Source organism: Pteropus vampyrus, unplaced genomic scaffold (genome assembly GCF_000151845.1).
Source record: "Pteropus vampyrus isolate Shadow unplaced genomic scaffold, Pvam_2.0 Scaffold38, whole genome shotgun sequence".
Lineage (NCBI taxonomy): Eukaryota > Metazoa > Chordata > Mammalia > Chiroptera > Pteropodidae > Pteropus > Pteropus vampyrus.
The window spans coordinates 2934169-2949430 of NW_011888819.1; the positions used below are offsets into that span (position 1 = coordinate 2934169).

At 35.5% G+C, this 15262-nt stretch overlaps 1 protein-coding gene across 3 annotated transcripts in view; it reads left to right on the top strand.

Annotated features, from left to right (window-relative positions):
- The window catches only part of ADAMTS5 (ADAM metallopeptidase with thrombospondin type 1 motif 5), a 41496-nt gene that overhangs the window by 13355 nt on the left and 12879 nt on the right, over positions 1–15262 (top strand). For all 3 annotated transcript variants that reach the window (XM_011358206.2, XM_011358207.2, XM_023529516.1), the window contains one exon: positions 9875–10042. In XM_011358206.2, the coding sequence (XP_011356508.1) occupies positions 9875–10042 (168 nt within the window). The remainder of the gene's footprint in view (positions 1–9874; positions 10043–15262) is intronic.

The window sequence follows — 15262 nt, forward strand, 5'->3', positions numbered from 1 at the left end:
TGTTTATATTTGCACTTTTAGGGTTAACTAACAGAGGAGAGAGAAGGCAAAGGCAGGCACACAATAGATGTTTCTTTGGTGACAGGGTCATTTAAAAGCATAAGAGAAATTTGCTACTGCTACTGTCTTTTAAGCATCCTTAACCGACTCTTAGAAGAAATTTGTCACAGCAGACTATGGAATGCAGAGATGTTCCTCTTAGAAGGTAGTCAAGACGCTACTGATTCATCCAGGGCTAAGCAGTTTGCACAGAAATTGATCATGTTTTATTCCATTGTGAGTGATAACAGTCAGCCCCTTTCATTGGTAATCGATAGCTTATGGTAAACATGGCTGCCTTGTTTTGAGTAGCAAATGAAACCAAGCCCACAGTCAACGGGGCATGTTTTCAAATGTCACTAACCTGATTTATTTGTCATAAGAAACACATCTAAATCTAAAACTAGAAGTTGAGGACTGAGTTAATTGTTGAAAAATATCCCAGATTAGGAATATGTGTTTCCTAATCATCAACCTAGGATACCAGGTAGATGAGAAGTTAGCTTAGTACTAAGGATTAGATGTTAGAATTAGACACATCTGGGCTCAGTTCTTGCTAAAGTACTTTCTACGTGTGTCACATTGGTCCTATTATGTAAACTCTCTAAGCTTCAGTTTTCATGTCTGAAATATGGGAATAGCAGGGCCTATTTTATGGAGTTATTTTGGGGTCAAATTGAGTAGATTACAGATCCCGTCTGTTATTTATAGCCACATAGACATCTGTTTTGCTTTTTAATTAAATAGTTCATTTACTTTTGTAATGTATCATTTTTAAGCATCATCTTTTGGGTGGCAAAGTGTAGTTTGATAATTATTGTAATTTTTGCTGTATTTTATTTAAAAGACAATTTTTAAGCTAAAACTAAAATTTTTAATTAGAAATCAAAACTTTCTTTTCACATTCCTAGTAGGCAGAGAAGATTTCACAAGGTGCCAATGTCTACCTGCTATGTTGTTTTTGGTGAATTAAAATAATTTCGAATCAAAGGTGTAATTGCATAAGTCAACATATTATAGCAGTAAATTAGAGATCAGTAGTTAAATTTTAGTTAAATTTTCTGATGTGCTGGTCCAAAAGAGCTGAAAGTGTTTTTAAGATCCATATGCCATTTGTGCTTCAGGGATGGGAGCATGTCTTCACTTGTCTCTCACTCTTGCCTATTAAAGGAACTGATTAAAAGTGCAGCCTAATGTAGATACTTAATCAATATTTATTACATATCTATGTATATTCATGAGTAAGTGGGAGAAATGCATGAACTGCCCAAGGCAAACTTTCAGTTTTGCAGTGGAAATTCAGATCAGTCCAAATACTCAAGAGGATTGTAATTAAACAGAGAAGATTTTAAAAGCACACCAGTAATTAATTACCACTATTCAGGATGAGAGAAGTCCCATAAGAAAGATTCTAAATCCCTGGGAAGGCGGAGGCTAGTTCATCTCAGACTGGGTGGAGGAATGGGGAAGAATAAGGAACAGAGTTGAATTGTAGCATCACCTATCCCTAAAGTCATGAGGCCTAAATCCAGATCTTCGAAAGAAGAGATTACAAATTCCTTGAAGGAAGAACTTTCTTCCTTGAACCCTGTAGTGATCTGTTTTCACACATTGACAGCATAAAGCAGTTTCCTGCATGAGAACCACTGTGGCAGTAAATGGAACTTCTCTGGGGCCTCGTTGACCCTCAAGCCACCTGGGCTGGAATGAAGAACCTTCCAGCATCTCCTTTCCCACCCCTCTTAAAGGTCTAATCCTAGGATCTTGGGTTACCAGGCATATGCAGCAGTCTGAGAAGGAAGAAGCCAGATGCTGATGAGAACAAATGTTTTATTAAAACTAGACATGTACAATAAGAACTTTTCTTAATAGTACAAGTAAACTGGACATGCTTTTGCAATACAACAGTGTAGGAGAAATAAGAGTTTCTTTGTGAAAACTCAAACTTGAATCTTTGATCTACGACTATAACCGTGGGTCCCCTTTAATTTCTTGATTGAATCATCTCTATTTACTTCTTTAGAAGCCTCTATAATTAATTCTCCATTCAAAATCCGCATCTTTCATTTCTCTTTTTTGCATTACATATGGCCTAATCTGAGAAATTTAAGGTCTGGAGATACGAGAATATGGATTTCATTCCCCCTTCATAAAGGGGTCTGGCTTTTATCCTCTTTATTTTCTAATTGCTTTATTATTCTTTAATTTCACTTTTTGCCCTAAAATTGTGAACATGTGTTATAAAGTATGAGCCTTACAAAATTTAGAGAAGATAACCTTACAAAACATTTCCTAGTCATCTGTATATGATTACAAAGTCTTGCCTCTGCAGCTAGCATGCCACTCGCAGATCTGTTTCCAGTTCTTTATTCTTAGATTGTTGCATGAAGCCATACAATGAGCTAATGATGCTCTGAGTTCTAATTCTACTTCATTCTCCTCATGTAATTTCCTCCCTGCCCTTTTATTAGAAATTTACTACTTTCCAGCTTTGGAGGTTATAGATACAGGCTACATATGGTAATGAAAATGATGCTGTGATACCTCAGTTTTGCTAGAGTGTTTTGAAGTTGCTTGAGCCCATTTCAAAATGTGCAATTTGCTTCATGCACACAGTCTGTGAATGTTCCTGTGCTGAAAGCATAAGCTGTGAAGAAAATTCCCAGGCTGTTTCCATAATCTTCCTACTTTATTTCTTCTGTAAGCCATAAAGGATACATTTGGTTAAGAATACTGCTTTATTAACTGACTTAAAGTCTCTTGTAGGCTGCCCCACTGCTTCCTTTTTCTATATATAGTGGTTTAAAATACAAAATCATTGTATTTGAGTCAAAATTTTCTTCGTTCTTTTACCTCCTCCATCTAATATATGTCCTATACTGAGAATTAACAAGAAAGATGAAGGCAAGCTTAAAGTCCCTTCTGGAACCTTTTCTATCCATAGTGTTGAAGTCAGGATGAACAGGATTAAGGGAACAGTTCAGAAAGTGACTCTTTTCAAGTACCCCGTGTTAACTGGAACACTTCTCTTTTCCTGCTAATTCTTTCTAAAAAAGAGCTAGATTTTGGAGGCGCATAGTCAACTAATGTCAATACAGACTTCTGGAAAATAGATTTTGATGACTATAGATGCTCCGTAGGCAGTAGTAATTTGCGTTCCTCCTTTCTATGTTGTGTGCATGTAAACATTGACTAAATTGTTAGGGCATTAACGAAAGTTTCTTTAAACTATCAAGAACACAGTCCCCATCCTTGTGCCTTGAGTGAAGGCAAGAATGTGGTTATGGCCATTTTACAATCCAAATGTGAACTGTAGAAAGTTCCAAGTGAATGTAAGTTTACATTTTGAGTTTATATTTTTAACTTGTCAAACTTTTATTATTGGCTTGTAATAACAAAGATTTCACCTGCTGCACACATGGTTCTTCAAAATAATAATTTTATTGATGTTGGGCCAGTTTCTAATATGCTAGGGGGAACAATCTGATTTTATTTAGACTAATGAAATCCATGATTTGCAAACTTGCCGAAGCTTTGCTTTATGGTAGTTAATTATAAAATGTGCTAAATGAATCTCTTCACTATGAAAGATTCCAAAATGCTTCCTAAGCTAAAGCCAGGCAACTGAAAAAATCAAAGCCAAATATTCAACTGGAGACTTAGGAAATGCTTGAGACACAGCAGCATGGCTGAGCGTGTTTTGCTGTGGTTAGAGTAGGTTCGCTGGTTGTGCTGATCCTTGTGTGACTGCTCCCATAGATGATTAGATTAAACAAGGCTGTGTTTTGAAAAGCTGCAGAGGCCCTGGAAACACCATAGACCAAAGCCAAGTGAACAGAATCAGATGTCAGGACTGGCTGTGAGATGTGAAGTGAAAGGAAGCTCGGATTAAACTCGGTATTTACCCACAAACCCATAGCTTTAATCGACACAAACTGAGCATTTTTTTTTTTTTTATCTAGTTTGGAACAATGCCACACTGTGTCATTCTTGGCCCCCAGATGAAAGGTGGGACTAGATCTTTGCTATATGTCTAGCAATACTGAGAGATTTAGTGTGTAAGGTCAGATATTTTTTTAAATCAAATCCAAATTCATAGTTCTTTAGGGAAGGCATATAGATTATCTATCACATGTGTGGAAACCATAACCTGTTGAAGGTGTCATGAGAAATAAATATATTCATACGCTTAATGCATGATTTTTTTTTATGATTAGAAAATGTCTCCTCTCCCAAATCAAGAGTGCCTAATAATATTGAAATGTTTCAAAACTACTGAAGACTAGAATACCCATAAGTAAAACTATAACAAACCCATGACATCAGTGAAAACAACAAAATTGGCTAACAATCACTGGGCATTGGTTATTTGTCCCATATACAGTCTAAAAAGTTTGCATCATTTGATACCCACAAATGTCATGAGGTAAGTACTTTTAATGGATCACCAAGAAAGGAGGAAACTGACCCACAGAGACATTTCTAAACATGTCTAAGGTCAATGACTAGTGTGCTGCTGGGTTAAAACTCAAACCCACTTAATTTGGCTCCAGAGCCCAAGATTTTGACACTACTCTTTCTTTCATGGTTTATTAGCATTCCGTTTTTTTTCCAACCACAACTGACATTCAACATTATTTCAAATTAGTTTCAGGCGCACAGTACAGCCGTCACACACCCATACGATCCACAATGTGATTTCATTGACAAGTCCAGCCCTGACCCAGCACCATACGTGGTCATCACAACACCACTGACCATGCTCCTCATGCTGCACTCTACATCCTCATGACTACTTTGCAGCCATCAAATTTGTACTTCCCAATCCCTTCACCCTCTTCACCCAGCCCCCCAACTCCCACCTCACATCTAACAACTACCCGTTTTATTTTGAAGGAGATAACCTTGAATTTGATTCAAACAGATATTGACACAGCTAGTTATAAGGTGAAAAAATTGTTTTCTTCCTTCCAAAATTACATAATTGCTAAAACGTTTACCATTTATGTGTAACATTTTGAAATAGAATTTTAAGAATTTTATCACTATTACAGAAGAATTTGCATTTGAGTAGACATGTGTGATCCAGTTGTTGGAGCTTCTGGTTCCCTTCTTCAAAAATTCTAGATTCTGATCCCATGGGAGCTATTGACTCGCTTTTCAACCCCTGGCGAGACCTTCTTGCACCTCAATAATCCCAGTTGGAAAATTAGGTAAAATAAAAATATGACCTCATTAAGAAACAGATGCTTCATCTGAGTATTGCTTTCTTAAATAAACACATTACAGAGCTTCTTGTGACACTTTTTTGAGGATATAGTGCTATGTCCCCTTGTCCATTGGTCAGTCTGGGGTCAGGAGACAAGAGCTTGAAATTTTGTTTAATTTGCAGACCAAAGTTTAGAAAAACAACCAATTTCCTTCCCGAGGTTAATGTTATAAGCCAGCCCTGGTTGTACAGTAATACCTGAGTTGAATAAGAAGCTGAACCAACATTTTCCTTTAAAGTAATGTGTCTGCCCTGATGTACATTTTCTCAGATTTTCTAACGCCAGATTTACTTGTGAAGTTAGGGAGGCAAAATGATTTTAAAATCTATATTGTGAATATTAAAGAGATTTATTTAATAAATTGATGCCCATTTGCCAATTTAAGAAAAAACAATTATACTAGAAAAATTATCAGATGACTAATTGTTTGCTATATCTGAACTAACAATACAACTCAGACTCTTACCTTACAGACTTAGTTTTAACATGTTATCATAAATTCATGTCCTTAGCCTAATTGCAATAAACTCCTTCCTTATGTTATTCTGTGCAATGGGCACTCATTAGAGTGACTGTTGTACTTAGGATGTGATTTAACATCTATTAAGAATAGATCAGTATTTTCTACAAAAGCACCAATGATTTATACCTCGATTTTTACTAATGACTTTAAACAAGACAGAGTTCTGAGATACACATCACTTGGGAAAATCCTGGAATAGACAGTTACATTATTCTCTAACTTTCACTCTGACTTCTCTAATAACACTTTTTTTTTAATTTAGTATGTAAGTACAAATGTCATTAACAAGTACACCTACGACACAATGTATTTGGTCCTTAAGTGCCTTAGAATTTTAGGTGAGAAATGTCCAATTACATCAATCAAGAACTAAAGATTCACTAAGAAAGATAGTAATGTAAATAAGATGGCTTAACTTAGTTAAAGCATGCAAACAGATCTTCAGTCTTTTGACTACCTACTGATTATAAATGTTTGCAAATACAAATACTAATTCTTCCTTAAATCAAGACTATGGGACTGCTACTTGAAGCTCTGACAGTGAATTTTTGCCCCAAATCCATTCTGTTTTGTGTCTCTTACTAGGAGTTTTCACGTTATGTTTTTCTGAAAGAGCTTGGTTGAGATTCTTCAAATCTCTTCTTTTACTCTTCAAAATTGCTTTGAAACCTCTTCACCCTTTTATCCCCTATACTTTGATTTTAAAAAGAACTATCTCTCTGTTTTTCCAGAAAAAGTGAGAATTGTCTTTCAATGGTTTTCTGGTATCTTCCTACCTTCTCCAAGACCTCGCCCCTCAAATAACATCACTCTGTATTGTTCTAAAACGTCATCGTAAAATACATTTTCAATAAAAACACCAATGAATTACTTAAGGAATTGTAAATATTGTCCCAATATTTCCTTATATTCATTTGCTGTTTTACTCTCTGGGACACTGTAAATCCCAGTTACGTTAATCCACCAGGAGGTGGTATGTTGAAGAAATGTAATTTTAAATATCTGCGTGTGATTTATGAAGAAACTTTCACTGGAAAAGTTAGCTGTCTTAGATGATTGATGACATAATGACAAATTCGGATTCCCCTTCACAACACGTACTTGAAATATATTGTTGCCAGGGGCACGTTTTCAATTTCCAAGATTCTAGATTTTTCTCTGTTGATCAGCTCTTAGTGTTCTAGTGTGCTCTCTTTACAGTAAGTGTGTCCCTTTAAATAGACTACGCTTTCATATGTACCTTGCCATTTGAGGGCTCAAAGATACTGGCAAATTTAAGATTGACATTAGATATCTTAGCATAATCATTGGGGGATCACATTTGTAAATACCACTTTTCTCTCTGGTCACAGGCTTTGCTATGTGTGTCACGTCTTTCCTGAAGAGCATCCAAACATCCCTCACATTGATCTTCCATTTCAATTCCTGTCTAGCTCCTGCAGGGAAGTCACATGAGTCTCTCTCGCTGTGCCCTGGTGCCAGCTACTGTGGAACAGGCTGCCTGTTTCTCTGGGTGCTTAAATGTTTTTCACATTGCCCATAACTCTCATTGCCCTTGAGAGAGCATGCCTGTCCCACCAGCTGACAGACTTTTGTCATGGAGGACAGAACATTCATCTGCCCTCTGAAGAGTCTGTCTCTAAATGGACCTTCAGGCAGTCCGCTCCAGACTGATTCTTGGAGAGCTTACAAAATTCACATCTCCTTTTAGCTCTTGCTGAAGTGGAACTAAGATTTATTCATGCTCAGAATGGCAATCTCTTCTGATGGTCACGTAAGAGTGTCTCATATGTATCTTCAGCAGAAATTAAGTTACATAGATAAACTAGTAAATTTAGGGAGCATAAAATTCACAATACTATGTCAAGGAGCATGCCATAATGTTCATAAAATTATGCCAAAATATTTTTAAATAAACTGCTTTGGTTATATAATGGAAATCTTACCATGCTGTATGAAAGAAAAAATTGAAGTACTCTCTAGGGCCTCTCAAAGTGAATTTAGCGTTTGCCACGCGGCCTGCATTTTAAATCAGAAATCAAAAGTCCAGCTTCCAAATGAAGTGACAATCCCTTAATGCAATAATAAAAATGTATATAAAAATTGCTATTTAATTTATATGAAAATTTGGAGGGAAAACACTATTAGTCCATTAAATAAATATGACTGTGTTATGAAATAGAATGCAAAAATTACATTTTTAAAAAATATAAAACCTGGATTCAAATAAATATCATGTTGCAGAGGTCACCTTAGGCCACATTTTCTCTCCCTTTTCTATACCAGTGAAAAAACCTCAAGTGTGAAATTTCCACACAGATCCCAGTGTCAGCTGATAAAGATTTGACCTTGGAAAAAGAGTTCAAGAAGCACAGAGTACATTCTCAACACGTGTCTGATGTACTAAGTAACTAAGCCCTTTGGAATAGGACATAAATGAAAGGTTCTGTTTTTGTATGATAATGTGGTTCCCTGAAAAACTCAACATACCGCTCCCCCGCCCCCCGCAAAATGAGCTTCTGCCAGCCTCCTCTTACATGTTATTTAAGACATACTTTGCAGACTGTGATGCACATTCATCTTACTGACAGATAAAACGTGAGTGTGGTGAGAGCGTTTCCCACTTGCTAGCCTAATAAATGCTACTGAAGTAAATAACTGCCTCATTAGCATAGAAATGTGGAGCCTCTGAAGGTCACCAAGCCCTAGCAACCTGATTTCAGCCAGAACAGCAACCAGCTGCTCGATGGACAATTTTGTTATGAGGTGTTGGTGATTTAACAAGTTGGCCAAAAGCAGTTGGAATGCAGTGTGAAAGATTTCATCTCTGTTGGGTTTTACTGGTGCACACTGGACTTTTTCGTTGGAATGACCTAAATTTCTGTCTTTGCCATTCAGAAACCCTTAGAGAATGCAGTAATCACTTTTCTATAGGACTTTCTTTTATAGTGGTTTGTGTATAACTCCTTAAAGTTTTCCAAAAACACTACTAGAAGTATTTATTGCCTACTTTTTGGAGTTTCTACAAACTGCTGTCTCAGAATTATTTTTAACAGCATTTTAGATCTATTGGAAAATGTTATTTTATGTGAAAATGAATCTTGTGTAATAAAAACAGTTTAGTCAACTTATAAGAACGTGGTTCTGTTTTTGCGATATAATATCCACCTTGTAGAATGAAGATGGCAGTGGCTGGGGTTGCAGGTAAGCACGACACCACCTAGCTGAGTGGTTTTGGACAATCACTTACCTTCCCAGTATTTGTTTTCTCTTCAAGCTCTACTACTTCATGATGGGCATTTTAGTATTTTAGACATTTTTTAATGGATGTATTTTTTAAGTATGCCATCTATTTGTGAGACTAGAAAGCATTCACAACTCACTAAATAACAAAAAGAAATGAAAGGGTAAAACAAGCTGATGTTTGCATGGCACCAGAAAGTTACTAATTTCACTCCTCTTTCTTTCCCACTCCCCCTCCCCCAGTCACCTCTTACATAGCTACCTATTAACTTAGCCAAGAAAATGGAAGTCATCTACTAAGTGTTTGCAACTTGCAGAACATTGAGTTAAATACAGAAGTTTCAACAGTCAATGGGGGTAAATATTCTCAGATCTCGTGGGAGTATTATGGTTGATCAGAGAAGGTGGAAAATTAGACAAGTAATTACAACAATATGTAGTGAGGGCTATGACTTAATCCCACAGTTGCCTTGCAAATTCTATATTCTAAATAAGACCTTGTTTTTACATATCATTGAGCATATGTGATCCATATGGATTATGGGAACATCCATTCCTTAGTGTGCTTTTTCAGATTTCCTCTAAATGTTCACCAAAAGTGACTGCTTCTAACTACATGCAGCTTTAATTTCCCTCAGGGTCCATTCTCTGTGTGAGAAGGCAATTAAAATGAACTCACATACAATTGCGGGATGCGGGGGGCGGGGGCCGGGGCGAGGAATCAAATGCTAGTATAATTGTCATAGAAAAGTAGAAATGCAAAATCACTCATTTGCACTTCCTGTATTCTCTCCCTTAGGACATCTACTTGGTCTCTCCCATGACGATTCCAAATTCTGCGAAGAGAACTTTGGTTCCACAGAAGATAAGCGCTTGATGTCTTCCATCCTAACCAGCATTGATGCCTCCAAACCCTGGTCCAAATGCGCCTCAGCCACCATCACAGAGTTCCTGGATGATGGCCACGGTATGTATTGTTAAGCACAACAAAGGCTCAGAAAGAAAACCAGATTAGTACAAGTTTGATTTCCTTATATCCTTATGATATTTATGCTGCCCTCTAAGACAATGGTGGTTTAGTGTCAAAAAAAAAAAAGGAGAAAGGGCACTGTCTGTTGGTGTGTAATGCCAACATCCTTGGTGGCATTATAGCTATGGTATTTTTGCTTTTTAAATTGAAAAGTTCAAAGGAGAAGCAGTGTGGGAGACCACACAGAATGCCTAGCTAGTGCCCTGAGAACTTGGCTTTTATTCTCTCTTTCACCACGAGCTTCCTGTGAGAATGCTGGCAGACATCTTGTTTTCCTGCTATTAATATGACTCTCAAAATTATTTGTTATATTTCTATTTTTGGGGTGTGGTTAAGATGTAGGTGACAATTCTGTCAGATTCTCTTTATGGCAACATAAAACCAAGAAAGGAAACTCTTTAGATTTGAATTCGCTGGAAGAATTTGGTTTCATCCTGACAGCAGATTCTCCTGAAAGTACAGTAAAAACTGCAGAAGTAGAAAATCAATCTGAATGGTGAGCAAACACTTTTAAGAACTTCAAAAGAAAAACTTTGGCTTTCTCATTTAGATACAGTTCAAGAGCACCACATACTATATTAAATGTTGTAAATCTGGGATTAGTACTGTGAATTATATAAAACAACTGAAGAAGTCACAGTTTTTAAAAAATAATCAATTCTGACCATAAGTAGTAATCTTTGAAACAAGCAGTTGCAAATTTCCTATCATTTTGTATTACTTTAAAACACTAGAAACATAGGAGAATAGACTCATTAGACTTGGAAGAAATGTTCAAGAAACTACTTAGTTCAACTTTCTCATATTACAGAAATGGATGTATTCTCATTTCTTGTTTTTCTTTCTCGTAAAATCTGTCTCTAAAAATGGTGGTTGAATTGAATATGACAGAAATTCTTGATCGTAGTAATTGTCCATATATTGATCTCAACGTTAAATCAAGAGAATCTGTGAAAACTGGTTTTTCCTAGTTCCACAAAGTTCATGGCTTGATATTTCTGTAATTTCTTGGTGAACTGGCCATCTTGAACTTTGGCTACATAATGTCAAAACAATTGAAAGTTCCATTTGTTTCACATTAAAAGAAATTTTGCTGCATAATTCTTTGGTATCCTGTAGGCAAAATTTGTTCATTAACTCATTTTTTGCTCTGTTAATGGTAATGCTTTATCTAATTGGGACTTTTAAAATTTTCTATTCCTAAAAATGCCCAGTTTGCTTTAAATCTTTGCTTAATACAAAATACATATCCTTAGTTAATTGAAAGAATATACCAATATCTCAAAGATTTGGAAACAATACTAAGAATCAGTGTACTAGGCTTTTCCTATAGACTAATAGTAAAGTGGTAATTTTCTGTTTAGCTCAGTTTCCAATGCTGATTCAGTGTTGACAAAGTCACAAAATGAATGTTTAGTTAATTATATGCCTGTCTACATTGATCAAGTCAATATCTAAAAAAATCCCTCTTGGGTGGAATCTTAATCTCTACTCTTAATATTACTTTTGCTGTTTTTTTCTCAGGCTTTCTGAAAATGAAATCACGTTAATATTTTATTTCAACATCACACGTTACACATTCCAAAAGGCTGAGCTAAACTTTGAATCACTATGAACGGATTTAGTTGCTAAGGCAGCAAATACTTATGGCTAAAGTGGGACCAAATTTTTTTTCCTGTGCAAGTATTAGGTCAGTTAATTACAATGTTGTGCAGAATTTTGTTTCTTGCTGCCATAAATCTAGAATGATTCATTTATTTCATGTTTGTGGAATTCATGATCTTACTTTCTAAGCAGTAAATATGCTTTCAGTATTGTCTTCATTTTTTAACATTATTTCTGTTTCAAGAGCTCATGATCAGTTTTTAATATTGTTTGCAACCAATTTACATACCTTATATATCTTTCTGTCTATTCCAAAGGACCTCATGGTAGATAATAAGTAAGAGCATTAAATTACACTTGACATACAATATTATATTAGTTTCTGCTGTACAACACAGTGATTAGACATTTATACAACTTGCAAAGTGATCTCTCCAATAAGCAACCATCTGACATCATAGGTAATTATTACAATATTATTGACTCTATTCCTTATTCTGTATTTACATTTCTGACTGTTTTTTTTTTTTTTTTAACTAGCAATTTGTACATCTTAATCCCTTCTCATTTTCACCCTTCCTCCCAATCCCCATCCCAACTGGCAACAATTCCAAGAACACACTTTTAATAGAAATGGATCTTATTTCCTTGCACTGAGAAAATCTTATCTAAATTTCTTATTTCTAAATGTCAAATAAATAAATTCAATTATCAAATTTTTTAGACAGCCAATTTTCATCATTTATTAATAAATTCATTTCATCAAACCTAAACTTCTTTCACTTTTGAATATGTTAGCTAGGCAGTCTTGCGTTTTAACCAAAAATTAATTTTTTAATTAAAAAACTAAAAACCTTTATTTTTATTGGTAGCCTAGAATCAATAAAATAATTTCATAATACAGAGAACAAAAGAAAGGCCTTGTGATGTGATGCAGTGGCAAAACTCAATATGTTCATTTCAAAATAGCACGTGCAGATTCAGAATTAAAACAGCAGTGCTCTCCGTAGCACTATCATTTAAATGTGAATTTGAATAATTTAATAACTTTTAAACTTCAATCAGAAAAACTGACTTAAGTCAGTTTAAGTGACAGTGTGGCAATAAGAACTAGTAAACATGATTTTAAGATGGTTGAGGTGCTGACGTTTCCATTTCAATGCTTTGGGGGGAACCAAGAAGAAAATCAACATCCGAGATGATAGAAAAACAAACAAACAAATACATCTTGTTAGAAGGCTAAACTGGTATCGTGAAACCATATCACTTCACACCTAGAGATCAACGCAAGCTTCCCTTCAGAGGCCATTTGTTCATATGTAGTAAGAATAGTTCGACTATTTTTCTATTCTAATTTTCTAGGCCAGTAACAATTTTAAGCACTAATATAGTCGTGGTGGGGGATGGGATACTCTTCAGACGGGTAAACTGGGAGCAAGAAAAGAAATGGTATCATTTGACAATAAGGGGGAAACTAGAAAAGCTGTAAGATGTAGCCCTAAAATATTAAAAGCTCAGAGGTCTGGTACTATTTCTAAAAGGTCAAAAGCCCTATCACACCAGCGTGATCGGTGAAGGTATCTCTATATTTCAGCATGATACAAAAATCAATACTCAGAAAAAACTGGTTTTCATTTACTCAGAAGGATTAAATAAATTATGACACTAATATAAATGCAGCAAAGCAATTGCTGTTTTCAAGTAGATACTCTCACAAAATTTTTACAATTTTTGGATAGTAACTGAAGAATTCATTATCTGGAAAACTCTATTTATGGGTAATAGCTCATCTGTCTCCCTAGCACCTCCAACAATGCTGGAGAAATGAGGTCTTAGAGTACAATTAAATTCAAATCATTTGATTTGTTTTTAAAATTATTAGCCATAAGTAGTAGGACGTTTATAGCACTCAACCACTGCCTAATTTAAATTCATTAATACTGAGTGTTTCCTGATTTAGTTCCAACAAGAAATATGTAGTAATTAGGTTATGGCTGCAAAGTCAGTGTGCACGCTCTAAGACAACTGTGCCTGCATATCTGTGATTCAGAAAAAGAGAAGCCGTGTGTCATGGGGACCCCCCAGGCTCTGCCACCCTAGCCAAGATAGTTGTACGCATTCTGCAGTGTTTATACAAGTTAGCTCTGGGCGAGCTGGCTAAGAGTATGATCCACCAAAATAAAGGAAGCGCCGGCAGAGAAATTGTGCAGTGAAAGCAGGTTCTTAAATTTCTTTTCTCGAGTGCTTAATAACCTTGAAACTAAAAACGATAGCTCTGTCTGCTGTATCCCTAAGTCAACAGCGCCAGGTGATGAGAAAGGCCACCACCTGAGTAGATGCAGCTCAAGAATACCCATGACACAGGCTGCTAAAGGAAACCTATACACGGCTTTGAAATTGACATGTAGCATATTTAAAGATTTAAGTTTATAGTCACTTACTGAACACAGAACTTTGGAGATAAAATGATATTAGAAAGTCAATTCTCAGAATCCTTTGTAAGTATAGACTGTACAGCTAATAATAAGATCTTAACACTCAGTTTTATTGTAATCTCAGTCAAAATTTATTGGCATAAATTTGATCATAACATTATCATATTTTTTAACATCTAGTGCATCTGTACTTATATTCTGTTATTTATTTAACTTTTAAGGTTCTATTTTATTTAAGTATCATTTGTAGATGATATAATGTTAGTTTTGAGTGCACAATATAATGATTTGACATTCATATACCTTACAATGTGATCACCACACTAAGTCTCCTAAAGTTAACATTCTGTTTTTAGGGTAGTCCTCATAAAATTCAAAGCCCATTATCATAATATCTTGATTTCACCATAAATGTGTTCTTTAATAGAGTCTGCAAATAAGACATATTTTAAGTCCATGGTGACCGATATGTTTTAAAAACTGTGTTTCATCCTTTAATACAAAGAAATTTTAATCTAATGTCCTTGGCATTGCATCCACTAAACAGTGTACCTAATGCTAACGGTTTCACAAACAGACCCTTTGAATCACTTTTGTTCAGAAAACAATTGTCTGTTCCCCCATCAATGCCCTCATTAGTGTATCTGTCACTGGGCCCATAACGCATCAGTTTCTTTTTTTAATTTTAATTTTTCAATTACAGTTGAAATTCAATATTATATTGGTTTCCGGTATAGTGAATAGTAGTTAGACATTTATATAATTTATGAAGTGATCCCCCCCGAGAAGTCTAGTATCCACCTGACACCACACATAGTTATTATAGTATTATTGACTGTATTCTCTACACTGTACTTCACATCCCCGTGATTATTTTGTAACTACCAATTTGCACATCTTAATCCTTCAGCTTTTTCACCCAGCCCCGCCAACTTCCTCTCCCATCTGGCAACCATCAGTTTTTATTCTCTGTATCTAATATCATCAGTTTCTCATTTAATGTTAGACATTCAAATAAAGACTAAAAGAAGAGTTGCAGAGTCAGGGAGATGATAATAGGAAGTAAAAGAGAAGAGTTTGCAGTATTTTTTAGGCTCCCTTGAATAAATTTCAGGAA